The sequence below is a fragment of the Salvelinus sp. IW2-2015 genome, linkage group LG7 (genome assembly GCF_002910315.2).
Source record: "Salvelinus sp. IW2-2015 linkage group LG7, ASM291031v2, whole genome shotgun sequence".
NCBI classification, from domain to species: Eukaryota; Metazoa; Chordata; class Actinopteri; order Salmoniformes; family Salmonidae; genus Salvelinus; species Salvelinus sp. IW2-2015.
The window spans coordinates 1616374-1643982 of NC_036847.1; the positions used below are offsets into that span (position 1 = coordinate 1616374).

Genomic DNA, 27609 nt, shown 5'->3' on the forward strand with positions numbered 1-27609 from the left:
TACATCAGCTGATATTCCAAAGTGCTGTACAGAAACCCAGCCTAAAACCCCAAAACAGCAAGCAATGCAGGTGTAGAGCAGCAGCACGGTGGCTTGGAAAAACTCCCTAGAAAGGCCAAAACCTAGAAAGAAATCTAGAGAGGAACCAGGCTATGACGGGTGGCCAGTCCTCTTCTGGCTGTGCCGGGTGGAGATTATAACAGAACATGGCCAAGATGTTCAAATGGTCATAAATGACCAGCATGGTCAAATAATAATAATCACAGTAGTTGTCGAGGGTGCAGCACCTCAGGAGTAAATGTCAGTTGGGCTTTCATAGCCAATCATTAAGAGTATCTCTACCGCTCCTGCTGTCTCTAGAGAGTTGAAAACAGCAGGTCTGGGACAGGTAGCACGTCCGGTGAACAGGTCAGGGTTCCATAGCCGCAGGCAGAACAGTTGAAACTGGAGCAGCAGCACGGCCAGGTGGACTGGGGACAGCAAGGAGTCATCATGTCAGGTCGTCCTGAGGCATGGTCCTAGGGCTCAGGTCCTCCGAGAGAGAGAAAGAAAGAGAGAAAGAGAGAATTAGAGAGAGCATACTTAAATTCACACAGGACACCGGATAAGACAGGACAAGTACTTCAGATATAACAAACTGACCCTAGCCCCTCGACACATAAACTAATGCAGCATAAATACTGGAGGCTGAGACAGGAGGGGTCAGGAAACACTGTGGCCCCATCCGATGACACCCCCGGACAGGGCCAAACAGGAAGGATATAACCCCACCCACTTTGCCAAGGCACAGCCCCCACACCACTAGAGGGATATCTTCAACCACCAACTTACCATCCTGAGACAAGGCCGAGTATAGCCCACAAAGATCTCCGCCACGGCACAACCCAAGGGGGGGCGCCAACCCAGACAGGAAGATCACGTCAGTGACTCAACCCACTCAAGTGACGCACCCCTCCTAGGGATGGCATGAAAGAGCACCAGTAAGCCAGTGACTCGGCCCCTGTAATAAGGTTAGAGGCAGAGAATCCCAGTGGAGAGAGGGGAACCGGCCAGACAGAGACAGCAAGGGCGGTTCTTTGCTCCAGAGCCTATCCGTTCACCTTCACACTCCTGGGCCAGACTACACTCAATCATAGGACCTACTGAAGAGATGAGTCTTCAATAAAGACTTAAAGGTTGAGACCGAGTCTGCGTCTCTCACATGGGTAGGCAGACCATTCCATAAAAAATTTGCTCTATAGGAGAAAGCCCTGCCTCCAGCTGTTTGCTTAGAAATTCTAGGGGCAATTAGGAGGCCTGCGTCTTGTGACCATAGCGTACGTGTAGGTATGTACGGCAGGACCAACTCGGAAATATTCGTAGGAGCAAGCCCATGTAACGCTTTGTAGGTTAACAGTAAAACCTTGAAATCAGCCCTTGCCTTAACAGGAAGCCAGTGTAGGGAGGCTAGCACTGGAGTTAGTGCTAGCCTCCCAAAATTTAGTGCATATTTTGCTAACCCCAAAATTTAGTGCAAATTTTGGGGTTCTAGTCAGGATTCTAGCAGCCGTATTTAGCACTAACTGAAGTTTATTTAGTGCTTTATCCGGGTAGCCGGAAAGTAGAGCATTGCAGTAGTCTAACCTAGAAGTAACAAAAGCATGGATTAATTTTTCTGCATCATTTTAGGACAGAAAATGTCTGATTTTTGCAATGTTACTTGAACGTATATTGGCTTATTTTTGTTATTCTTAGCGTTCTTATGATTGGAAATACTTAAAATAATTGATGAAAGAGATATTGTATTCTCCGCTGCAACAACTCAGTGGAGGTTATATTAAGTGTCATTTAGAGTATTGTGCTTGCTGCAGTAGTAGCGAGTTAGCCAGTAAGACATGGTGTGACACAAGACATGTACCTCATCCTGTATGCACACACCAAGTCCAGGCCCATTTGCCTGTCAGGTAGCTGTAAACCGCTTCATCCCTATCGACTAGCCCTCTTATCTGAAGTGCTACCTCCACTGCTTATCTCCCTCTCACCCCGTGGCCTGTGTCCTCTCTCTTTCTCTCAGCTCGAGGAGATGCAGTGGCCAGAAGGGGAGCCGGATGTCCCTATCTCTGTGTGCAGTCTGCCCTGTAAGACAGGTGAGAGGAAGAAGAGGGTAAAGGGCATGCCATGCTGCTGGCACTGTGAGCTGTGTGATGGCTACCAGTACCAATATGATGAGACATTGTGCCGCCTGTGCTCCTACGACATGAGGCCCGACCCAAACCGGACGACCTGCCAACCTATCCCCGTCGTCAAGCTGGAGTGGCACTCCCCCTGGGCAGTCATTCCCGTCTTCCTCGCCATGCTGGGCATCATCGCCACCGTCTTCGTCATGGCAACGTTCGTACGCTACAACGACACGCCTATTGTGCGGGCATCGGGCCGCGAGCTGAGCTATGTGCTGCTGACGGGCATCTTCCTGTGCTACATCATCACCTTCCTGATGATCGCCAAGCCCGACGTGGGCGTGTGCTCCTTCCGGAGAATCTTCTTGGGCCTGGGGATGTGCATCAGCTACGCCGCACTGCTCACCAAGACCAACCGCATCTACCGGATCTTTGAGCAGGGCAAGCAGACGGTGACCGCCCCACGTTTCATCAGCCCCACCTCCCAGATCGCTATCACCTCCTCCCTCATCTGCCTGCAGCTGCTGGGCGTGCTCATCTGGTTCGCCGTGGACCCGCCCAACATCATCATCGACTACGACGAGCAAAAGACCATGAACCCCAACCTGGCGCGTGGCGTGCTGAAGTGTGACATCACGGACCTGCAGATGATCTGTTCGCTGGGCTACAGCATCCTTCTGATGGTCACATGTACCATCTACGCCATCAAAACCCGGGACGTGCCAGAGGACTTCAACGAGGCCAAGCCCATCGGCTTCACCATGTACACCACATGTATTGTGTGGCTGGCCTTCATTCCCATCTTCTTTGGCACGGCCCAATCTGCAGAGAAGGTGAGTCATCCCTCTCTCCCTCTCTCCGCCTGCGCTACTTCCGCTCCTTCCAGCCTGTGTTTTATCTCATACAAACACACCCACTGACACTGACACACGCATAGAGATGCAAAAACAGACACGCACATAAGCAAACGCACACACACAGTGGCTGTGTGTGTTCAAGACTCATTTTCTTTTGATTTCAAATTCATATGGCTTAGATGTCCACAACAAAAAAAACACACACACAAGGACCGCAGGAGACGTAAATAGGCATTGTAAAGGGGGAGGGGGGCATTCTAAGAAGATGAATGCTGTGAGATGCCTGAGGAGAGCATGGAAAAGAGAGGGGTAGTAATTATCTTAGCTCTCACGCCTGGGGCTCAACACTATTATGCCTCATCCTGTGGAGGAAGAGGAGGTGGAGGAGGAGGTGGAGGAGTAGGTGGAATAGGAGGAGGAGAAGGAGAAGAGAAAGGGGATAAGTCGTCTGACTCAAGACATTCACTTCCTTGACAAGGTGCACTTTAGAAATGCACTTGACATCAGCAGCTACTGGAGTTGATTGAGAATCCTGTCTCCCTGTGCTAGTTATTGCTTATCTGAACAGTATTGGTCAGAATACAGACGCATTTATCTGCTCTATTCATGAGCTATTCATGAGCTGCGTGTGATGCTTGGCAGGCTACATGATGTAGCTGAGTGGATGTTTTCCACTGACAGAATATCGACGTCGACAGGAAAGTGTTACTCCTAACCTTTTTAAAGAGCCGCACCGTTCAATATCCTTCCTGCTAGGCTACGGAAAGAGAGAGATCACAATATTATTTTCCTCATCAATTTGCCTCTGATTTCATAGATAAATTACACTCTCAGAAGCGATTAGGAGTTCATTATGTTATGCCCAGTGACTAGAGAACCTGTAATGTGTTTGTCTATCTTCATGCAGTTAACTCTTACAGAACACTGGCTATCGTCTTACATACTCCTAAGCCACAAAGAAAGTGCTAGCCTCTTGATGGAAGGTTATTTGTAGGCCCACTCCTGTGGCCTTCAGCAGATAGGGAGGAGTGGTGTTTACAGGGACTCCTCCATTACCCCTTAAGTGTTTGTGTTTGTGTGTGTTTGTGTGTACATCTGCGCATGTACATATCTGTGTGTCTTTGCTTTGCGGACAGGGACTGATTGCTGTATTTGACCAGGCTCCTTATCTCAAAATGACCTTGCGCTTGTTGCTTTCGACTGAAAAGCCCCCGTTTGATTTAGATTTATCTTGGACATTCAGCGACTCCGATTATCTAAAGATGTGTCGCAACATGGCGGCGATACGATACCAGGCAACTCCTAATATTGAGCCTAAGATTGAGATATCCAGTTGACCTTATGTTATTGTATCTTGCTTTTGATCGCACAGCCAAAGTTCTATTGTGTATTGACTGAATTCTCCACAGCGCCGCGCCATTCCGATGCCTGCCCTTGTTTTTCGCACCTGTGCCTACGCCACACCCAAACCCATGTTGTGTGAAGCCATGTACACACGGCAACAAAAGATCACACAGCGGTCTTTGCCCCCATCTACACCTGCTGTCGCTCAGTCAGCCACTCATCAGTCAGCATACAGGCTAATGACTGTGAGAATCACCAGCTTCCAAATCCTTAATGTTCCGCTGCCTTCCACTCACTAGGAATGCGGAATAATCCAATAGTACTGTTGGAATAGAGCTACAGTGCATTTGGAAAGTATTCAGGCCCCTTGACTTTTTCCACAGTTCGTTAGGTTACAACCTTATTCTAAAATAGATGAAATTGTTTTTTTTCTTCATCAATCTGCACACAATACCCCATAATGACTAAGCATAAACAGGTTTTAAGAAATGTTTGCAAATTTATAAAAATTCTAACAGAAATATGACATTTACATAAGTATTCAGACCGTTTACTCAGTAATTTGTTGAAGCTCCTTTGGCAGCGATTACAGCCTAGAGACTTCTTGGGTATGAAGCTACAAGCTTGGCACACCTTTATTTGGGGAGTTTCTCCCATTCTTCTCTGTAGATCCTCTAAAGCTCTGTCAGGTTGGATGGGGAGCGTCGCTGCACAGCTATTTTCAGGCCTCTCCAGAGATGTTGGATCGGGCTTTGGATGGGCTACTCAAGGACATTCAGAGACTTGTACAGAAGCCACTCCTGCATTGTTTTGGCTGTGTGCTTAGGGTCATTATTCTGTTAGACTGGGGCGAAGGTTCACCTTCCAAGGTCCTGAGCACTCTGGAGCAGGTTTACATCAAGGATCTCTCTGTACTTTACTCCGCTCATCGTTCTCTCGATCCTGACTAGTCCCCCAGTCTCTGCCACTGAAAAACATCCCCACAGCATGATGCTGCCACCACCATGCTTCACTGTAGGGATGGTGCCAGGTTTTCTCCAAGCGAGACGCTTGGCATTCAGGCCAAAGTGTTCAATCTTGGTTTCATCAGACCAGAGAATCTTGTTTCTCATCGGTCGGTGAGTCCTTTAAGTGGCTTTTGGCAAACCAAGCGGACTGTCATGTGACTTTTACTGAGGAGGTGCTTCCGTCTGGCCCCTCTCCCATAAAGGCCTGACTGGTGGAGTGATGCAGAGATTGTTGCCCTTCAGGCCTTTCTCTTCCGATTGCTCAGTTTGGCCGGGCGGCCAGCTCTAGGAAGAACCTTGGTGGTTCCAAACTTTTTCAATTTATGAATGAGGCCACTGTCTTCTTGCAGACCGTCAATGCTGCATAAATGTTTGGTACCCTTCCCCAGGTCTGTGCCTCGACACAATCCTGTCTCGGAGCTCTTCGGACAATTCCTTTGATCTCTAGCTTGGTTTTTGCTCTGACATTCAATGTTAACTCTGGGATCTTATATAGACAGGTGTGTGCCTTTCAAAATCATGTCTAATCAATTGAATTTACCACAAGTGGACTCCAAACAAGTTGTAGAAACATCTCAAGGATGATCAATGGAAACAGGATGCACTTGAGCTCAATTTCGAGTCTCATAGAAACGGTCTGAATAGTTAAGTAAATAAGGTATTTCTGTTTTTATTTTTAATACATTTGCAAAAATGTATAAAAACCTGTATTCTCTTTGTCATTATAGGGTATTGTGTGTAGATTGATAAGTAAAAAAATGTAGAATAGGTCTGCAATGTAACAAAATGTGGAAAAAGTCAAGGGGTCTGAATACCTTCTGAATGCACTGTACATGTAAGGGATTGTGAATAATTCTGTAATAAGCATGTGTACCTGTGTTTAATTAAAGCAAAGACGCAAATAACATTGGAAAATGTGGCTATTACTGTCATTGTCAGCTGTTTTTTTACAAAAATGTAAAACATTCTGGAGTGATCAGGTATCAGGTTCCAGGTTTACCTATTTTATTTGAATGTTTAAAGAATCTCTAAGTAATCTCTAACTGTGTATCATTCATTACATTTGACCAAGTGAAAACCACCTTTGTGAAGAACTCTGTGTTGACTCCTGACATCAAACATCACACAACCAAACTTTTCCCTGAAAGTATAGAAACTTCCACAAGAGTTAACCACACCCGGAAAGGGAAACTCGTGTTAAACCAAGCTTTTATACCTCAACACATGTCTTACAAACACTTAAAGTCTTGTAAGATGGCACTTGTGCTTATCTGAACTTCTTAAAGTCGAGCTGCCAAGTTAGATTTCCCGGGGTTAAAGATGTCTGGCAAGAAGCATTTCCTCCTTTAACTTTTAAGGGGGCGGAAAAATAGCATCTTCTGCAGTTGCATCTCCCAATCCGCTTGTATTTCAGCAAATAACTTTATTTGACAAGAGTTAGACTTGACATTTTCTTTGTTAAAGGCGCTCTGCCTTCCTGAATTGATACTCTGGATGCCTACTGACTGTGTCTGCCTGGGATTCCACATATGGAACCTCAAACAACATGCAATGCTCATCAAAGCTTTACAATCAACAGAAGGAGAACTGTGGGAACCAGGGGCATTAAGTTAAGCCTCATCCTTATTTTAGTGGTTAGAGATTGAGAACGTCTTCTGAAAGGGGGGATATCTTTTTAACAAGAAAGCACCAGGCCAAGAGGGTAACCTTAAAGGATATAATAAGCTGAGTACATCTACACCAGCCCAGCCCAGGCATGGACATTTGCAGCAGGTGAGTGACATCCAATTAGATAGTTTATGAGAAGCCCATTCATAAGCAGTTCGGGAGAAGCGGGTCCCCAGAGCAGCACGCAGACACACAAAGTAGGCCACCCAAAACAACAAGAGACTTGCAGGTAGATGAGAGGAGAATGCAAATCCCCTAGATCCATTATTGAAGGCTTTCTCCACCAGGGCAGGAGAGCATCCTAATTGTCACTTTTCTGAATGGTGTCTTTATCGCTGTGTGCATTTATAATCCACATTTTATACTAGACAAAATTGCCTGTGCTGTAAGTACATCCCTAGTGGATATAATTATCTAAAAACCTTTCATCAGTTTTTTGTCTGGGTAGATAGAAGGCGGTTGGTGGTTTGGTTTCCTGTTATCTGGATGTTGGCATTTGGCGATGCTCGTGATTGAGATGGTAAAACTCAGGCTCAATCATTTGATTCCTGAATCTTAATAAATCGTTACTGCAGCTATAAATAGAGAGTTGCCAAGCAGTTGGGAAATTTAATTCATGTATTTATTTATGTTAAAGCAACAGGAATTCATTATAAATGCTCTGTGACAAGCTAAACATTCATGTGGTGGGTGAGAGGGAATGCGAATTTGGGTCAAGCTCCCACTGAAGCACTCTAAAAACCCTGTCTGTGTGACAGCAGCTAGGACAGCTAACGACCAAAATTGTGTTAATGTGTGTGTGCGTGCGTGTGTGTGTGTGTGTGTGTGTGTGTGTGTGTGTGTGTTTTATGTGTGTGGTGTGTGTGTGTGTGTGTGTGTGTGTGTGTGTGTGTGTGTGTGTGTGTTGTGTGTGTGTGTGTGTGTGTGTGTGTGTGTGTGTGTGCGTGTATGTGCGTGTGTGCTCGTTTGGTGCATGTGCATGCATGCGTCTGTGTGTGTATGACTCTTACACTTCTTTGGGCTACTGTACAGTATAAAAATATAGTCTCTTAAATAGTCAATAAATCTATTTTGACATGGTCAGCATTGCAGTAGATAATCTCATTACAAGCTTATTTTAGCAGTGTTTTAGTAGCTTTGACCAAGCTATATGGTGGTGATGGTGGTAGTCTTGCTATGGATACCAAACATGGAAGCATAGCGAGGGGTGGAGATCCTCTGGTGATGAGATATTATAAAACCAATCACACGCGCTGTAAATTGACAGCAATCCAGAATTCCATTCTCTTCTGTTTACAATGGTGCGGAAAGGCACGCGCTGAAAAGAGCTTGATATGAGCATCATGGTATTCATATGGTTATTAATGCATGGTGAGCCAGATCTCTTGCTCTGATGTTTCTCCGCAGAGAGATAGAGAGAGGGAGAGAGAGAAAGGGGAACGATTGAGAGGGAGAGAGTGTGCAAAGGAGAGAGGAGAGAGAGATAAACAGTGTGAACGAGGGAGAGAGAGCAAGAGGAGAGGCAATACTAGAAGCTATTGGCATGTTGATGATATTGGTATTTGAATGAGTTGCGGAGATCAGATGGCATGACTGGCATGTAAATGTCTCTCTGTAGATTGTGTGCAAGGCATTACTATGGCTGGTGCTATTTACTGTGGAAAACACTATGCAAATGGTGACATTTTCTCTCCAACCGATTCAGAGTTGTTCTACCATGCAGACCTTTACAACTGTATCCTCTTTGCTACAGGTTGTCAGAAAAGGTACAAGAGTGTCATTTCACTCTCAAGTGTCATAGCTCAGTTTTGAGTAGCTTTTGGTGGACTTCAAACACAGAGATACGCCCTCTAATGTGTTTCAGCCTAATCTAAGACTCTTGAAGGACCTCTTGTGGGTCTGTGAACTACATGGCTGATTGAAGGATGATTGCCTTTTAAGAATAGGGTTACATAATTCAGAACAAACCCAAGATATAGCCCAGAGTGTTTAAACATTTAAGTATAAATGGTGTTACGTAAGTTTAAAAAAAGATAAAAGCACCTAGTGGTCTTTATACAATTCTGACAAACATGAGCAACGTGATGATTTTGCGAAATAATCCTGAACCGCCCACTACAGTACATGTCTTTGGTCTTTGACTGTTGCTTGAAAAAGGCAAGCCTAATATGTGTTTATGTAGCTTAATCTTCTTAAAGGGGCAGTGCAGTCAAAATCATGATTTTTCTGTGTTTTATATATAAACGTCCGTTTTTCAGGACCCTTTCTTTCAAAGATAATTCGTAAAAATCCAAATAACTTCACAGATCTTCATTGTAAAGGGTTTAAACACTGTTTCCCATGTTTGTTCAATGAACCATAAACAATTAATGAACATGCACCTGTGGAGCGGTTGTTAAGACACTAACAGCTTACAGACAGTAGGCAATTAAAGTCACAGTTATGAAAACTTAGGACACTGAAGAGGCTTTTCTACTGACTCTGATAAACACCAAAAGAAAGATGCCCAGGGTCCCTGCTCATCTGTGTGAAYGTGCCTTAGGCATGCTGCAAGGAGGCATGAGGAATGCAGATGTGGCCAGGGCAATAAATTGCAATGTCCGTACTGTGAGACGCCTAAGACAGAGCTATAGGGAGACAGGACGGACAGCTGATCGTCCTCGCAGTGGCAGAAAACGTGTAACAAGATTGATACATCTGAACATCACACCTGCGGGACAGGTACAGGATGGCAACAACAACTGCCTGAGTTACACCGGGAACGCACAATCCCTCCATCAGTGCTCAGACTGTCCGCAATAGGCTGAGAGAGGCTGGACTTAGGGCTTGTAGGCCTGTAGGCAGGTCCTCACCAGACATCACCGGCAACAATGTCGCCTATGGGCACAAACCCACCGTCGCAGGACCAGACAGGACTGGCAAAAAGTGGTGGAGGGTCCGTCATGGTCTGGGGCGGTGTGTCACAGCATCACAGCACCTGCGTTACAAGGAAGACATCCTCCTCCCTCATGTGGTACCCTTCCTGCAGGCTCATCCTGACATGACCTTCCAGCATGACAATGCCACCAGCCATACTGCTCATTCTGTGCATGATTTCCTGCAAGACAGGAATGTCAGTGTTCTGCCATGGCCAGCAAAGAGCCCGGATCTGAATCACATTGAGCACGTCTGGGACCTGTTGGATCAAAGGGTGAGGGCCATTCCCACCCAGAAATGTCCGGGAACTTGCAGGTGCCTTGGTGGAAGAGTGGGGTAACATCTCACAGCAAGAACTGGCAAATCTGGTGCAGTCCATGAGGAGGAGATGCACTACAGTACTTAATGCAGCTGGTGGCCACACCAGATTCTGACTGTTAGTTTTGATTTTGACCCCCCTTTGTTCAGGGACACATTATTCMATTTCTGTTAGTCACATGTCTGTGGAACTTGTTCAGTTTATGTCTCAGTTGTTGAATCTTTTATTTCTTTACCCCCTTTTTCTTGGTATCCAATTTTTAGTAGTTACTGTCTTGTCTCATCGCTACAACTCCCGTACGGGCTCGGGAGAGACGAAGGTCGAGAGCCATGCGTCCTCCGAAACACAACCCAACCAAGCCGCACTGCTTCCTAACACAGCGCGCATCCAGCCCGGAAGCCAGCCGCACCAATGTGTCGGAGGAAACACTGTACACCTAGCGACCTGGTCAGCATGCACTGCGCCCAGTCTGCCACAGGAGTCGCTAGTGCGCGATGAGACAAGGATATCCCTACCGGCCAAACCCTCCCTAACCCGGACGACGCTAGACCAATTATGCGTCGCCCCATGGACCTCCCGGTCGCGGCCGGCTGCGACAGAGCCTGGGCTCGAACCCAGAGTCTCTGGTGGCACAGCTAGCACTGCGATGCAGTGCCGTGCACCACTGCGCCAGCCGGGAGGCCAGTTGTTGAATCTTTTTATATATTTACACATGTTAAGTTTGCTGAAAATAAACGCAGTTGACAGTGAGAGGACGTTTATTTTTTGCTGAGTTTATTTCCACACTGAGGTTGGAATAATACTGTCAAATTGTGAAAATTATGAAAAGACCACCTGAAATATCAGGTTTTCCATGGGTGGGGTTTTGGACTGCCTGGCGACATAACCAGGCAGTATAAGTTAATAGACCAATGACAAATAGTGTTTGCCTCCTCCCTGCCAATAACAGCTAGTTTTCAGGTTACCAGTAGGTGCCTCCAATTAGGCCCCTCATTCAGACCACTCCCAGACAGTCCTAGCAAAATTATTGTATGATATTGTTTGACAATTTTTATTGAAAACAATCACATTAAAGTACTTAATTGTTACCTAGAAGGTATTGGATATTGAAACAGCTGCATTGGATCTTTAAATGTACAGTTAAATACATCAGTCAGACCTAGGCCAGTCCAATGACTAATCTGAAGGTGCTAGATGGAGTTAAATTAGCTAATTCAGTTCTTTCTGGTCAATGGTCTCCAAAGAGTAAGGTGAAGGAAGGAAGTCGTATAAGGGCATATAGCACCCACTATTTTGAGCCAAAAAGCTCAATATACATCAGCTATCGCAGTGTATTTGTATTTGTATTTATTATGGATTCCCATTAGCTGCTGCCAAAGCAGTAGCTACTCTTCCTGGGATCCAGCAAAATTAAGGCAGTTTATACAATTTTAAAAACATTACAATACATTCACAGATTTCACAACACACTCAGGCCCCTACTCCACCACTACCACATATCTACCGTACTAAATCCATGTGTATGTATAGTGCGTATGTTATCGTGTGTGTGTGTGTGTGTGTGTGTGTGTGTGTGTGTGTGCTGCAGTGGAGAGGCAATGAGTGAATCATGCCAATTAAGACACAGCCAACTGCTCAGTTACTGCTGCTACATACACTATGGATAGTAAGTGCCTCATAAATGCTACAGGAGTACGAATGGTTGGAGTACAAGTGGTATCTTTTCCCCCACAGCATCAGAACGCAAACATAGAACCTCCAATGGAGAAATTAACAATAAGGAAATGTGTGGTGCTTTTTGCTTTACTCTAGGTAAGGCCAATTTTTCGTCAGTGGTTATCCATCAAGCCACCTACAGGCATCTCTGTGGTATGACTATGATAGGTTTCGCTCTTGCCTCTCTCCCTCATCCATACATCAAGACCAACCTGTAGATAGGGCTGGGTGAGTGCTTGATAAGGGTTATGTGGGGTTTTACTGCATGAGACTATATTCTAACTAGTGTGGCTTCTCTCTCTCTCTCACCCCCTTTTTCCCTCCTCTCCCTCTCTCTCTCTCTCTCTCACCCCCCCCACATCCCCCCCCCCCCCCCCCCCCCCCCCCCCCCCCCCCCCCCCCCCCCCCCCCCCCCCCCCCCCCCCCCCCCCCCCCCCCCCCCCCCCCCCCCCCCCCCCCCCTCCTCCACAGCTGTACATCCAGACGACTACCCTCACCATCTCTATGAACCTCAGTGCCTCTGTAGCTCTCGGGATGCTCTACATGCCCAAGGTGTACGTCATCATCTTCCACCCAGAGCTTAACGTGCAGAAGAGGAAGAGGAGCTTCAAGGCTGTGGTCACTGCCGCCACCATGTCCTCCCGTCTCTCTGTGAAGCCCAGCGAGAGGCCCAACGGAGAGGCCAAATCTGAGCTGTGTGAAAACCCGCCCACCGACCCCATGAGTGAGTCATGCAAATGGCAATGAACTTATTCTTTAACAACCACATTTGGCTGCATAGTATCTCCAGTAGTTTAAGTAGCAGCACAATTTAAATATTTATATTCCTATTTGCTGTTTACATGTAACCCCATGGTATTTGTGACATCATACCGAGAGGAGTGAGATCCCTGCTCACCGTGAGTCAATCACATAGCAGAGCCCACTGTGCTGATAATTAGATAATATGCTATCAGACAGAGATAAATTCATCCAAACGTTCATCCAAAAGTTCAGGCAGTGCACACGGGAGCATGCTATTCCATTCGTATATGACTGCTTAACCAATATGAGGGCCTTTCCTGTAGAGTGACATTAATAGGCCTTTTGCTTTAGTGTAGCTGGGAGCTAAGAGCACAGGAGGTCTGTGTTAAAGACTAGTAATGAGGAAAGATGATCTATAACACCAGTTGTGTGTCGTTGACACCACTGTTTGTGTGGTGAAGTGAGCTTGATGGTGTTAATTATCATAATATCATAATGTCGAAATGCAGAGACCAACATGACTGGTGAGGATTAAGATATTGATATTATACCTGTGATGGGCAGGATTAATGTAAACCATGAATCTCTAAATTACACTGAGTATAAAATAATATTGATTTGCACTTCCGTTTGCCCTCAGAACAGCCTACATTCGTCAAGTTGGCTGGATGTCCTTTGGGTGGTGGACCAATCTTCACACACACGGGAAACTGTTGAGCGTGAAAAACCCAGCAGCGTTGCAGTTATTGACACACTTAAACCAGTGCTCCTGGCACCTACTACTACTACTCGTTCAAAGGCATTTAAAACTTTTGTCTTTCCCATTCACTCGCTGAATGGCACACATACACAAGCCATGTCTCAATTCTCTCAAGGCTTAAAAATCCTTATTTAACTGGTCTACACAGATTTAAGTGTGACATCAATAAGGGATGATAGCTTTTACCTTGTCAGTCTATGTCATGGAAAGACCAGGTGTTCCAATGTTTTGTACACTCAGTGTATATTGCCCCTATATGAGCTCCATGCTTGTCTTATTTTTCTACACTAAATCAAGAAATGATTGACAGACCATGGTAATAACACAGTTCCCGTTGGCCCTATATCTCTACCAATCACATGGTACACACCAATAGGGTTGCAAAATTCCCGCTTATTCCCTCCTGATTCCGGGAATCCTTCAATCTCTCCAGGAATTTTGCAACCTTACACACCACACATGGTATCCACAGGTGTGCCCCTCTCTCAATTACAGCTCTGATATGACAGCTTTCCATGGACATTCCTCCAAATGCACTGTGATGTTCATTGTCATCTGTGTAATGAGTGTGTGTGTGTATGTATGTAATTGTGTTAGTGAGAGAGAGAGAGCTTGCGTCAGGAGAGTAACATCGTCTCCCTGCCAGTGACACATGTGGCTCGTGGAGCGAACACACTGTGTAGGGGGCCAACAGCTGGCGTTGCAGCACATCCCAAGCAAGGCTTGGCGGAACACGGACGGAGCTCATCTCCGAGAGGCACTCCCAAATGTACACTGTGTCATCTGCTCTGTGCGTCTCCCACCTTCTCTCTCCCCTACACGCGCTTCTTATCGCCTCCCCTCCCCTCGCCCCATCTCTCTCCTCCCATCGCCCTTCTATTTTAGCAGCAGTGGAAATTACATTTATTAATGGCAAATGTATGCGCATGACCGCCCCAAAACTTGAACTGCAGCTCCCTGGCCCCTGGAGACTGTCCGTCAGCCCCTGTGACCGTCACAGCGCCAAATAGTGCCTTTCAGGAGGGATCATCTCTGACTGATCTGACTCATAATGATTTAGAGTTATTAAGTAAGAGCATTAGTAGCTCTGATGATTCTACAGTACATCACTATCGATATTAGTCTTAATATCTCTATGATTATCCCTTGCAGAGATGTGAGTATTTGCCCTGTAATTTTGAGATATTGGAGATGTATCTTCACTGTCCCCATAGTGATTATTAGCAGTGTGAATGAATTTAAGATTTTTACATCAATTTTGGTATGATGACCAATCAATACCATGAAAAGGGAATTATCACCCAACTGAGACCGAGAAGAGAGAGGCTGAGAGAGATGGAGAAGAAGTCAGTAGTTTCCAGTGAGCTGAATACACTGCACTATATTTTGGAAGGTTAAAGAGATATGTAGATATCTACATACAGTATATCACACATGCATTGTATGCATGAGTGCCACACACACAAACACACAAACACACACACACACACACACAGCAAAATCATTGCTTTCTCCTTGAAAATACGAGCTTTTTTTTATACCAACCGCACACACATACAGCTAAGCCTACTTATGGGCTAACTGCAAAAATATATTGTACATTTACACATGTTTTATTCATCATAGTCAATGACCAAGACTACAAAATAATACTGTAAGGAGGTGGTAAGACTAATTGCACATCTCATGGGAGTTCACCATGGCAACATTTACAGCATTAAGAAGAGGAGTTTACAAAGCTACAGTATGTCTCTGCTTTAACAAGCGCAATGTGCATCGACCTTCTCCGCTAGGCATGAGCGATATCACTGCATCGGTGGAGTCAAGCACAGTACCTTGATTCTCGGCAACAGTCTGGCCCGTTTCCATGGCAATATAGAGACTGGGATCACATCACCTGCCCTAGCGTTTGTTAGGTGACCACTTGTGTGGTGTTTGTGTGTGTGTGTGTTTTTTTTTGTTGCTGGTTAGTATCTGAAAATAGAAACCAGAGTTTGACTCAGTCGTGTTGCTGAAGGGACACAATGCACTAAACCAGGCAGCTATTGTGCAATGATTGTGAACAGTGTACGTTCACTTGCATGAATGTATGATAGAGTTGGAGGGTATTTATATATTATGCATGTAAATATCTTACTTTGTGTATGTTTGTGCATTGCTTATTGTACTGTAATTTGTTGCGCTGTTGGATGCCATTATAATCTTTGACCTACCTCGCTTCTCAGGTCAAGCTACGAAGAAAACATATGTGAGTTACAACAACCTCAGGATCTGATGGGTTCCCAGGGAATGCTCCATGTCCTTACTCTGTGATGATGACCAAGACTAGGGATCACAGGAAGAGAATACCGGGACAGGGACACTACCTACCTATGCACTCCAGGACTGTGGTTGGTGTCAACCTTTATCATTTTTGTCTTCTGAAGAGGAGGATGGCAGGGGGAAAGGGAAAACGGAGGGATGGAGATATTTGACATGAGGAGTGAATGAATGATGAAGATACAAACACAGCTGTAAGATGGTAACTGGGCCCTGGTCCATTCTGTTCTGTTCTGTTCTAGAACCAGACCCTGGAACCTCTCTGTAGGGTTTTCCATTAACAGTGAGTGAACAACCTCTGTGATACAGGTGTCGGACTAAGTAATCGCTGAAAAAAATATGTCTGAACAGTTTATTTCAACAGTTTTCAAAATATCTTTTGTAATATCCATTAAAGTCATATTCTCTTGCAGTGCTCATGGTTTGTTTTTAAGTTAAGTGAGGTTTCTTCTGAGTTCCTTGTGCCTGATCTTTCATTTTTTCTGAGATAACATTATGTTGAATTTTGATTGAATAACTTTAATTAGCAAGCTCCGCCACATGCATTTTGTTTTATGAAATCAACTCAAATCAGCCATTTTAACACAAATAACTATGTCAGAGTGACGCGCAATGTATCTATATTTTTTTGTAAATATCTGAGAGTATTTTCGTGTTTGGATGACAACAACAAAAATATATCCAGTCTGTGTTTGATTGGCTTTAGATGGTAAGGGAAAAGCAGCACAAAGTGTTCACATTGCATGTGCCAATGTTTGTGTTTTCTATTTGATGTAAAACAAAAAAAGATAAATTCATTCTTAAAATGACTATGATGTGAACCATCATTCTGCAGTTTATTCAGTTATTTTAAAGAAATTACCTGATTCACAAGAGAATATGGCTTTAATCTGTTATTAAAATGGACCCCTCTGCATCTGCAAGCATGTTTGATTTATATAGTTTTGTACAGAGTACATTGTGTTTAATTATCAATGGAGTGGGGGAAAAAAACATTCATATTGAAACATTCATGCAAGTATGCTGTGATGTTGTCTGTCCAATTATCAACATGAAATAAAATAATTTTGTTATCTTTTATACAATCAAACAATGATTATACAATCATTATTTGTGTGTGTGCACGTGTGAGTACGTGTGTGTTTGTGTTCGTCAATATTCGCTTGGTTCTGTTTAGATGTGGACCAATACTGATTGGGACCATCCTCGTTGGGCAGAACATGTTGCACCTGTCACCTCCATTGTCAGACGTTAGTTTCACTCATGCTGGTACAGGTGATATTTATGCACTCTTATTTAGTTGTCATTGTAAGAATATTTCGAAGATAAATACACAACGCAGAGGACTAAAGGTCAAGAGAGGACTCAAGGTCAAGAGAGGACTAAAGGTCAAGAGATGACTAAATGTCAGAGAGTACTAACGGTCAATAGGGAATTATCAATGGAAATAGTTGTTTTCAGTTCAACATCTGTTTAGAACCTGTGTAGGAATGTCAGTCCTGGACTCATAGCTACGTGTGCCGCGTTTTCATTGGTCTGAATCGTCTGTACTTAGAGCCTGAGGCAGGATACTTCTATTTGGCCATTTGCCCAATTTTACTGCAAGGACTTTTAATTGGTCAACCACAGGCTATGGTGAGGGGTTATAAATTACACCCTGTTGCTTTGTTCTGTGGAGAAAACTGAGGACAGGGAAGAATGAATGTCTACTTTTCAGTATAACATCTATAGAACATCTATGATTTGAATAAACCTATTTTTCTCCCCCTAATTTGCTTTGGGGTCTGTGTTATTGAAGAATAACATAAACTGCTAACACTCTAAATGTGTTATTACTGCACTTTCAACCATTTAAAAGCACAACAAAGTTCAAATGGGAATACAATGTCAGATATTTTGTATTTATACAACAACTTGATGTGTTATCACTGTGCTTCATCTACATTAATAGCACAACCAAATTACCTGGATTGTTGTTGAGATTACATTAAAAGTGCAAGATATCAATGCTGTTCGAAGTTCTCCACAGACCTGCGACCTTTGTGACCTTTGGAGGCAATCTTGAACATACACGTTTTCTAGGATTACATAATAATAGTTACAGTAACCTCAAAATGTGGCCATGGATGAGTTATTCATTTTAATGTTAAATATAAACTAGTACATTACTTTGTAAGATAGCCTTAACTTTAGGCTATTTACTGCATTACTAAAGTCATTTAGAATTGGGTTAGGTTGACAAATATCAACATTTAAAGGAGATAGTTTCATCTGAGAAACTGGCTTAATCCTATTGTTTTACTTTTATTTTTGGTTAAATTGGAGAAGTTAATGCAACATACAGTGCATTTGTAAAGTATTCAGACCCCTTGACTTTTTCCACATTTTGTTACATTACAACCTTATTCTAAAATTAATTAACCTCTCTGGGATCGTTTGGGACGCTAACGTCCCACCTTTCACGCCTAGCCAGTGAAATTGCAGGGCGCCAAATTCAAACAACAGAAATCTCATAATTAAAATTCCTCAAACATACAAGTATTTTACACCATTTTAAAGATACACATCTCGTTAATCCAACCACAGTGTCCGATTTCAAAAAGGCTTTACGGCTAAAGCACAACATATCATTATGTTAGGACAGCGCCTAGTTACAGAAAGCRTTCAGCCATTTTMCAACCAAAGAGARGTGTCACAAAAAGCAGAAATATAGATAAAATGAATCACTWACCTTTGACGATCTTCATCAGATGACACTCCCAGGACTCAATGTTACACAATACATGTATGTTTTGTTCGATAAAGTTCATATTTATATCCAAAAACCTCAGTTTACATTGGCGCCATGTTCAGAAATGCCTCCAAAATATCTGGAGAAATTGCAGAGAGCCACATCAAATAACAGAAATACTCATCATAAACTTTGATGAAAGATACATGTTTTACATAGAATTAAAGATAAACTTGTTCTTAACTTCTCTGGGATATGTGGGACGGTATCGTCCCACTTGGCCAAAATCCAGAAAAAATGTAGCGAGCCAAATTCAAATATATTACTATAAAAATCAATCTTTCATGAAATCACACATGAAAGACACCAAATTAAAGCTACACATGTTGTGAATCCGGCCAACATGTCTGATTTCAAAAAGGATTTACGGGGAAAGCACACCAAACAATTATGTTAGCTCAGTACATAGCCACAGAAAAACACAGCCATTTTCCCAGCAAAATATAGTAGTAACAAAAAGCAGAAATAGAGATAAAATTAATCACTAACCTTTGAACATCTTCATCAGATGACACTTATATGACATCATGTTACACAATACATTTATGTTTTTCCACAAATCTCGGTTTACATTGGCGCCATGTTCAGAAATGCCTCCAAAATATCCGGAGTAATTACAGAGAGCCACGTCAAATAACAGAAATACTCATCATAAACTTTGATGAAAGATACATGTTTTACATATAGTTAAAGATACACTTGTTCTTAATGCAACCGCTGTGTCAGATTATAAAAAAAACTTTACGTAAAAAGCACACCATGCAATAATCTGAGACGGTGCTCAGATAGTAACAACATTTCTCCGCCATGTTGGAGTCAACAGAAATATGAAATTACATCATAAATATTCCCTTACCTTTGATTATCTTCATCAGAATGCAGTGCCAGGAATCCTAGTTCCACAATAAATCGTTGTTTTGTTCGATAATGTCCATTACTTATGTCCAATTAGCTAATTTTGCTAGCATGTGTAGTACACATGTCCAAACGCTCGCGCAGATGCAGGCAAACGTCGGACGAAAACTTCAAAAAGTTATATTACAAGTCGAATAAACTGGTCAAACTTAGTAGAGAATCAATCTTCAGGACGTTGTTATCATATATATCCAATAACGTTCCAACCGGAGCATTCTTTTCAGTCTCTATAAGTAATGGAACGCATGACGATATCATGAGGAAAGTGCGTGACCAAGAACTGGCACTCTGCCAGACCACTGCCAGACCACTCAAACACCTCCCATCCGGTCCCACAACACAGTATAAGCTTCATTCCACGTTCTACTGACTGTTGACATCTAGTGGAAGGCGTAGAAAGTGCAAACAGATCCATATATTACAGGGAATTGAATAGGCGTTGACTTTAACATCGACCACTCTCAGAATTCTCACTTCCTGTTTGGATTTTTTCTCGGGTTTTTGCCTGCCATATGAGTTCTGTTATACTCACAGACATCATTCAAACAGTTTTAGAAACTTCAGAGTGTTTTCTATCCAATAGTAATACTAATATGCATATATTAGCATCTGGGACAGAGTAGGAGGCAGTTCACTATGGGCACGTAATTTATCCAAAAGTGAAAATGCTGCTCCCTATATACCAAAGAAGTTAATGCAACCGCTGTGTCAGATTTCAAAAAAGCTTTACGGCAAAAGCACAATATTCAATAATCTGAGTACAGCGTTCAGCCACCAAAGCAAGCCATACAGTTACCCGCCAAGTTGTGGAGTCAACAAAAGTCAGAAATAGCATTATAAATCTTCACTTACCTTTGCTGATCTTCATCAGAATGCACTCCCAGGACTTCCACTTCCACAAGAAATGTTTGTTTTGTTCGATTACGTCCATATTTATGTCCAAATACCACCGTTTTGTTGGCGCGTTTACTTCACTATTCCAAAGGCACAATGCGCGAGTGCAAAATCCAGACGAAAAGTCGAAAGAGTTCCATTACAGTTTGTAGAAACATGTCAAACGATATTTACAATCAATCCTTAGGGTCTTTTTATAATAAATCTTTAAAAATATTCCAACCGGGCAATAGCGTATTCATTACAGAGGAAAAAGAAGGAACGGCGCGCCCGCATGACCGCGCAGTAAACAACTCATTGGCCTCAGCCTAGTCCACTTGTTGAAACAGCTCTTATTCGACCCCCTTCCACAATAGAAGCCTCAAACAACTTTCTAAAGACTGTTGACATCTGCTGGAAAATTATAAGAAAGTAGGTCAGGGACATAATTTTTTATGAATATAGATCCCCTGTCGAAATATATTTTGGAGAGGATAGTCGAGATCTACCGGAGGCGCGCAAAATAGATATGATTATTCCAAACAGGATGAAGGAGGTTACACCCATAGAAAGTGAGAATACATATTAGAAAATAAATGTAGTAATTGAGTAAGTACACAAATAGATTGTGAGAATAAGCATAACAGTAAATGAATAAACATGGGTGGTAAATCCTCAAAGGAGGTCCCGGAATTAACCAGGGACGAGAGGTATATGCAGTCTGAAGAGAAGAGGAATGGGTATTATGGTCCGAAATGGAGAAAGAAATGGAGAAAGAAATACAGGTTTATGGGGTGTCTAGATGTGGACAAGCTGGAGGTTATAATAGAACAGATGCATGAAACCTGTGGTAATAACATCCAGAGACAACAATCAGAAGGTTTGGATACAGCCAGGGTGTGGCTGTCAGAGGCCCGGAAAAGAGTAGAAGGTAATAATAAGAGGGCAAGTGAAAAGAAGGAAGAGCCAAGTAGGATTCGAGAGAGAGAGAGCAAAGTATTCAGGAAGAAACAATGAAAGATAGATTGAGAACAAGGGAAAGAGAGAGAGAGAGAGAGAGAGAGAGAGAAAGCTATGAACACGAACAGAGAGAGCAAGCCATAGCCAGGGAGAGGAAAGAAGAGCCAGAACCAAGAGAGTCTAACCTTAAAAAGCGATTAGCACCGTATAATAAGCCAGGGCTGAGGGAGGTTCAATCAGATTGGGAAGAGGATCAGTGTCCTCTCATAGAGCTTCCTAATCCTAGAGCAGGCGAAGCTGACCAATCGGATACCTTACAAGTGTATCGACCCTGGACTCAGAGAGATGTAGCAAGAGCGGTGTTGAGGGAATAGTACATCCAAAAACAGGAATAGAAGGGTTTAGGAGAGATATGGAGGGACTGACCGAGAGTTTTAAACTAAATACAGGAGAATTGGAAAGGGCTGTCCGACAGATAGTGGAGAAAGACTGGGCAGCAGTGAGCGCCTGGTTTCCAGGGCAAGGAGGAGAACTGGTTTTACCATGGGCAGGAGATGGGGATTATGCAGACAAATTGACACAGCTCTGTAATAATCTTAGGGACTATTACCATAGACATGCGGACTTTTCAAAGATATTTCAAAGATACATGAGTGTAAACAAGGGGATGGGGAAACGATTAATTTTATTGCTTTTCTGACTTTCGTGACCAATCTACATTGCTGCTAGGTGTTTGTAATGTTTTGTCTAGTGATCGATAAACTCACACAAACGCTTGGATTGCTTTCGCTGTAAAGCATATTTTCAAAATCTGACACGACAGGTGGATTAACAACAAGCTAAACTGTGTTTTGCTATATTAATTTATTTTGAATTTGGCGCTCTGCAATTCAGCGGTTGTTGATGAAAATTATCCCGCTAAAGGGATCCGTGCGCCAAGAGGTTATTAATGAACTATGTAATAATCTTTGAGATTAATACTATAGACAGGTTGATTTTTCTAAAATCCATGAGTGCAGACAGTGAGACATTTAGTCAATATTTAGAAACAACCCATACTTGATACTGACTTACTGTTATAAGAAAGAGCGACAGACAGATAGAAGGAAGGGCAGACGGAGAAGCCCTCCCCGCACTGCTGAGACCTCGATGGTTGGGGAGTAGCATGAAGATATAAGTGACAAAGAATGGGTAGATAACAGTTACTGAGTGGAGAAAAAAGTGTAATGAAAGCTTAGTTGGTTTCAGGAACTAAGGTGTTAGACACTGAACCATTGCCCAGAAATTATTCTGCACAACAGGCCGAAATAGTAGCATTGACTAGTGCCTGCGAAATAAGAAAGGAGAGAAAGGTTACTATTTACACAGACAAGCACATAGGCATTTAAAACCATACAAAGCAGCACAGATAAATCTTAAAGAAGATAAGACACTTGACAGAGAATTGTTACAGGATAGCCAAGAACGAACGCCCCAGGGAGAATTGGACATGTGGAAAATGAACGGGGCGATCCTACAAGATAATGTCAGACATAAGGATAATTTACTAATCTTACCTAAGTCATTGTTTAGAGATGCGGCAATATTGATACATGGGCAGAGCCATGTATCAACAGGGGGGATAGTGGAGCAGGTGGTAGAGCAGGTTAGGACACACTTTGTGGCCTATTGGATAATGAACTACTTAAAAAAATATATATATATAATAGTTATAGTAAATAGGGTAGAAGCGTTCCCAACTTACTTGGCGGACACGATTCCAAAGTTAGGGACCAGAACAGATAGACATAGAAGTTGAAGATGCAGAACACATGAGAAGACCGTTTGTTAACAAAACCCGTATGTCCAAGATTTTGTGTCCAACAGGTGAATTACAGGAGAAGGTTATTCACTCAATCCAACCAGGAGACGGGGTGTGGATCCAGGGTCTGAGGAGAATAGACTGGAAGCAGTCCCGTTGGGAAGGCCCATACCAGGTTCTGTTAAATTTGTGAAAACAAATACTTTTATTTTGTCTCCCTATTTGGTTTCCTCCACTTTCTTTTTACTCCATATAAAAAAGTTGGTATGGGTTTTTATTTCTTGGGCAAATGTAGTGGGCACTTATGGCTTGCTACTATTAGTGGGCACCCCCAATAGTGTATTTGAGAACACCTTAGAAACCCCTACCTGTTTCATTTAGGTTGTTATTAGTGACTCTTTGTTAGTTCCTGTTTGTGTTTGTGTGTGTGTGTGTGTGTGTGTGTGTGTGTGCGTGTGCGTGTGCGTGTGTGTGTGTGTGCATGCTTGCATTCGCATGCATGAGTTTGTGTTTGTGCTTGCATGTGTCTAACAGAAAGACCGAGAACTTTAAATCAGTGTTTTGTTTACGGCTTCCTGTAAACTGATGGAAATGTAATCTGCTTGTCTTGTGTTTCACCCCGTGAATGCCACATTATCAGGCTCACTGAGCTATGCTGTCATGCAGAGGAGATGGGTTCCTGGGAGAGAGTAAGAGAAAGGATTCCCACTAGCCGGCCCATGTGTTCTGTTTCTCTCTTTCTATGCCTCTCTCCATCTCTGCCTCTATTCATCATCATCTCTCTCTCTCTTCCAACATCTCTCTTCCCTTTCCAGTCTCACCACCACCCCTTCTCCGAACATCAATGTACTGTATGTTGAAAATGACATAAGGCAGAACAATTTGTCCATGTACAATAATAAAGCTAAACACTGTTCACGTCTTGTTTGTGCCTGAAAATGTACATGATTATTTATTGATTACAATGCATCATAGCTACATCCCCTGAGAAACACATGTATGAAGGAAACCTGTTTAATTACCATGTAAGACCCCCTGGAGTCGATGACACCTGTGGATGTAGACACATGACATGACAAATGATTGGGCATGATGCTGCTGCTGCTGAATCTTCTGCATGTGTGTGAGAGAGTGGGAGAATCCCAGCACAGAGTTTCTGTTGTTAGCTGCGTCTGGCAACTCCCAGGTTCCTTTGGGACCAGATGGTCTTTACTTCTCAAACGCATAGTCTGTTATTCCTCTCGCGTGCAGCCAAAACAAATCCCACTTATGCCCAATTAAGACAAGCCTCTTCTCCACCAAAATAATTGCCTGTGTCACATATGTTGAGGAAATCAGTAGGGGACAGACCCCACTGAGAAAGAAAACAAACAAAAACGAATCAAGCAAACTCAGAGAGCAAATAAAAAATAAATAAAAAATGCACCTTTATTTAACCAGGTAGGCCAGTTGAGAACAAGTTCTCATTTACAACTGTGACCTGGCCAAGATAAAGCAAAGTAGTGCGACAAAAACAACAACACAGAGTTACACATAAACAAAAAAAATGAAGGAAAAAAATATGAAAGAATAAATAAATAAATAAAGATCTGCACCTCAAACAATACTGTATCTCAATAACAAGTGGGCAGACAGACTTGAAGAGATGGCAGTACTTGAAAATTCAAGACAAGTCAGCAATCGTTAAAAACAACGTGGCATTCTGGCAATTCCTGCCACTTCAAAACAATTGAAATCAGGTTCCTTTTTTTGTTCCAAACTCTAAAGACACATAGAGAAGTTTCTGCTGTATCTGCTTAAGAGCTCGTTTTGTAGACAGTCGCGTGGGAGATTCAAGTGGGCTGAGATTAAATAAAATGATAGCACTTTACATTAAGTTGCCCCTATTAGTATGCAACTAACACAGTAATAACTGTGTTAACAGCAATGTAGTTAGGTACAATATATTTGTAATTATCATCTACCTACCCAGGAGCAAACAACTTCATGTAAAGTGAAACCCTGTAGGGTATAACCTTTATAATTACTATACACTTACAATGTAACAACCTTTGCAGACATTAGCTTAACGAGGAGAGATTAGGAGAGAGGAAAACAAATTGTACTTCCAATGTAACAATCTTTAACCACCAACTCTGTAATTACAATGTTACAAGGGATAGATATGTATTCACAATGCACTTATCCAGGAGCAAGCAACTTACTGTAAAGTGAAGTGACATTTTAATGACGTTGTAGTTACAATGTAACAACCTTTGCAGACAATAGAGTAACCAGGATAAATAAGGAGACAGGAGATTAATATTTAAACTATTCAAATTCGATTACCAATTTCAGATTCAAAGCAAAAACTATTTTAGCTAGTAAAAACACAGGGTGGTAAAGCTAGCTTGCTAGCATTTCTCCATCTTTTATCATTCACTAATGTAGCTGGCCTAATGTCAACACATTTTCCAACTTTGTTAATAAAGGTTAAACATAAACCTTTAAAATCACAACACATTTGAGACAGAAATAGCAGTAAGACAGTACATTATGAAGATAGACAAAAACTGCTTCTCCAATAGAAATACCAGATCATAGTTGTAGGCAGGGTTGGGGATTAAGGGATGACATATAATCTGTTATATATAACAGATTACAAAAAACGGTAACTGTAATACGTTACGTTACCAACAAAAATATTGTAATCGGATTACAGATAGTTTTGGAAAGCTAGATGATTGCTTTTAGGATAACTTTGAAATTCAGAAAGGATGTTTGCAAAAAAATATGTTTTACTCCTTTTGGTTTTCTCAATGACATTCATTGGTATTGTCGTGTCTTTGGCTATGCCGGATTAAGTGTTATGACATGCTATTCTATAAAATACATTCTCCGTAAGTAATATTACCTGATTGAACTAATCATGTAAATGTAATTAACTAGAGAGGAGGGGCACCACTAAATAATATTTATAGAGCTGTTATCTTCCGAATAAACTCTTAAAGACCTAATAATATTTTACATCAATAGCTGTCAATATTAATCGTCACCTTATTTCAGTCTCATCTGAAGTTGTAAATTCTTGGTTATCTTCACGAACCCTGGCTAACAAGTTGAATCAGCAATACAAAATTGGGTTTAATTATTTATTTACTAAATACCTAACTAATCACACAGAATCACACATACACAATTAAATCATAACTTGATTACAAATTGCCGTCATAAAGGAAAACGTCCCTTGCGGGCGGAACAGATATGACAGCTTGTTACACAAAGGAAAAGGGTCTGGGTTCGAGTGAAAGAGCGGGAGACTGGAACAGAGGCGAGCTGTGCTATCGTAAATACAGCATCTTATGCATTCTAAATTACCGCCCATTTGGAAAAGGAAAATGCAATAAATATTTACTCTGAGGTGCGCTTCAGTAGGTTGGTGGTAGATGGAAGACCGTGTTGCCAAACCGAGTCCTCTGTCCTTTGAAGAATGTCTCTGGTGGTCACTGGATACGTTGTAGTAACGTCGTTGTGTAGTAGACGGGATACTCTGACTGTCCTTCCTAACCTGTGTTTGTAGCAGCTGTTGCTAACTCAACGGCTAGGAGGTATCACTTCTGTAGTGAATAAGATTTCATACCATTTCATAAGTTCATACCAGTCGCAACCAAAGCTCATGCTGAGGCTGGTTTCGTTCTGTAGTTATTACCTGAACCATTCTGACATGGGATCATCACCCTCATATCCTCGGAACAGGAAGTTAAATCTTCGTCAATGGCTTATATAGTGGAGGGAGAGGGGTGTGTCTGAAAAGTTTATAACCCATGTCTCTTCACAGGGGCGGGCCACTGGTTGAGCAAACTTATGAAAACCCAAATCTCTCATTTGGAAGCTAAAATTACATTTAATCTCTTCACAAATAATTTCATATTCAAACATTTGAATTAAACAACAATTCCATGTGAATCCGATACCTCTGATGTTTAGACTTTCCACAGTAGAGTTTATGTCATTCTATCATTGATGAGAATGTGCCAAAGGACAACTGAACTGACATAATATACCTTAAGTACCGCCGCATATGTTCAGTTGGTCGGATTACCAGAATATAGTTCATTTCCCCCCAATTTCTGATGTTCCCAGAATCTCTATGTTAACCAAAGGGGCTTTCTAATGTCACATCAGTAGAGTAGGGAGAGGAACGGGAGGGGGGGGGGGGGCGAGGCATTTATGACTGTCATAAACCTACCCCCAGGCCAACGTCATGACAGTATTCAAAAAAGGCACAAGTTTACATTTCTTCCGCCTGAGAGTCTGACCACAAGTTACAGTTGAATTCGGAAGTTTACATACACTTAGGTTGGAGTCATTAAAACTCGTTTTTCAACAACTCCACAAATTTCTTGTTAAACAAACTATAGTTTTTGTAAGGGGTGGCGGCAGAGAAGTCAGGCGCAGGAGAGCAAAAACTGTGTTACAACAGC

At 42.5% G+C, this 27609-nt stretch overlaps 1 protein-coding gene across 1 annotated transcript in view; it reads left to right on the forward strand.

The window, feature by feature from the left end:
- grm7 (glutamate metabotropic receptor 7) overlaps positions 1-17532 on the forward strand; it is a 115356-nt gene extending 97824 nt beyond the window's left edge. The window contains exons 8-10 of the mRNA XM_023990614.2: positions 2054-2989; positions 12455-12707; positions 15713-17532. Of these exons, the coding sequence (XP_023846382.1) occupies positions 2054-2989; positions 12455-12707; positions 15713-15762 (1239 nt within the window). The 3' untranslated portion in view covers positions 15763-17532. The remainder of the gene's footprint in view (positions 1-2053; positions 2990-12454; positions 12708-15712) is intronic.
- The last annotated feature ends 10077 nt before the right edge of the window (positions 17533-27609 follow it).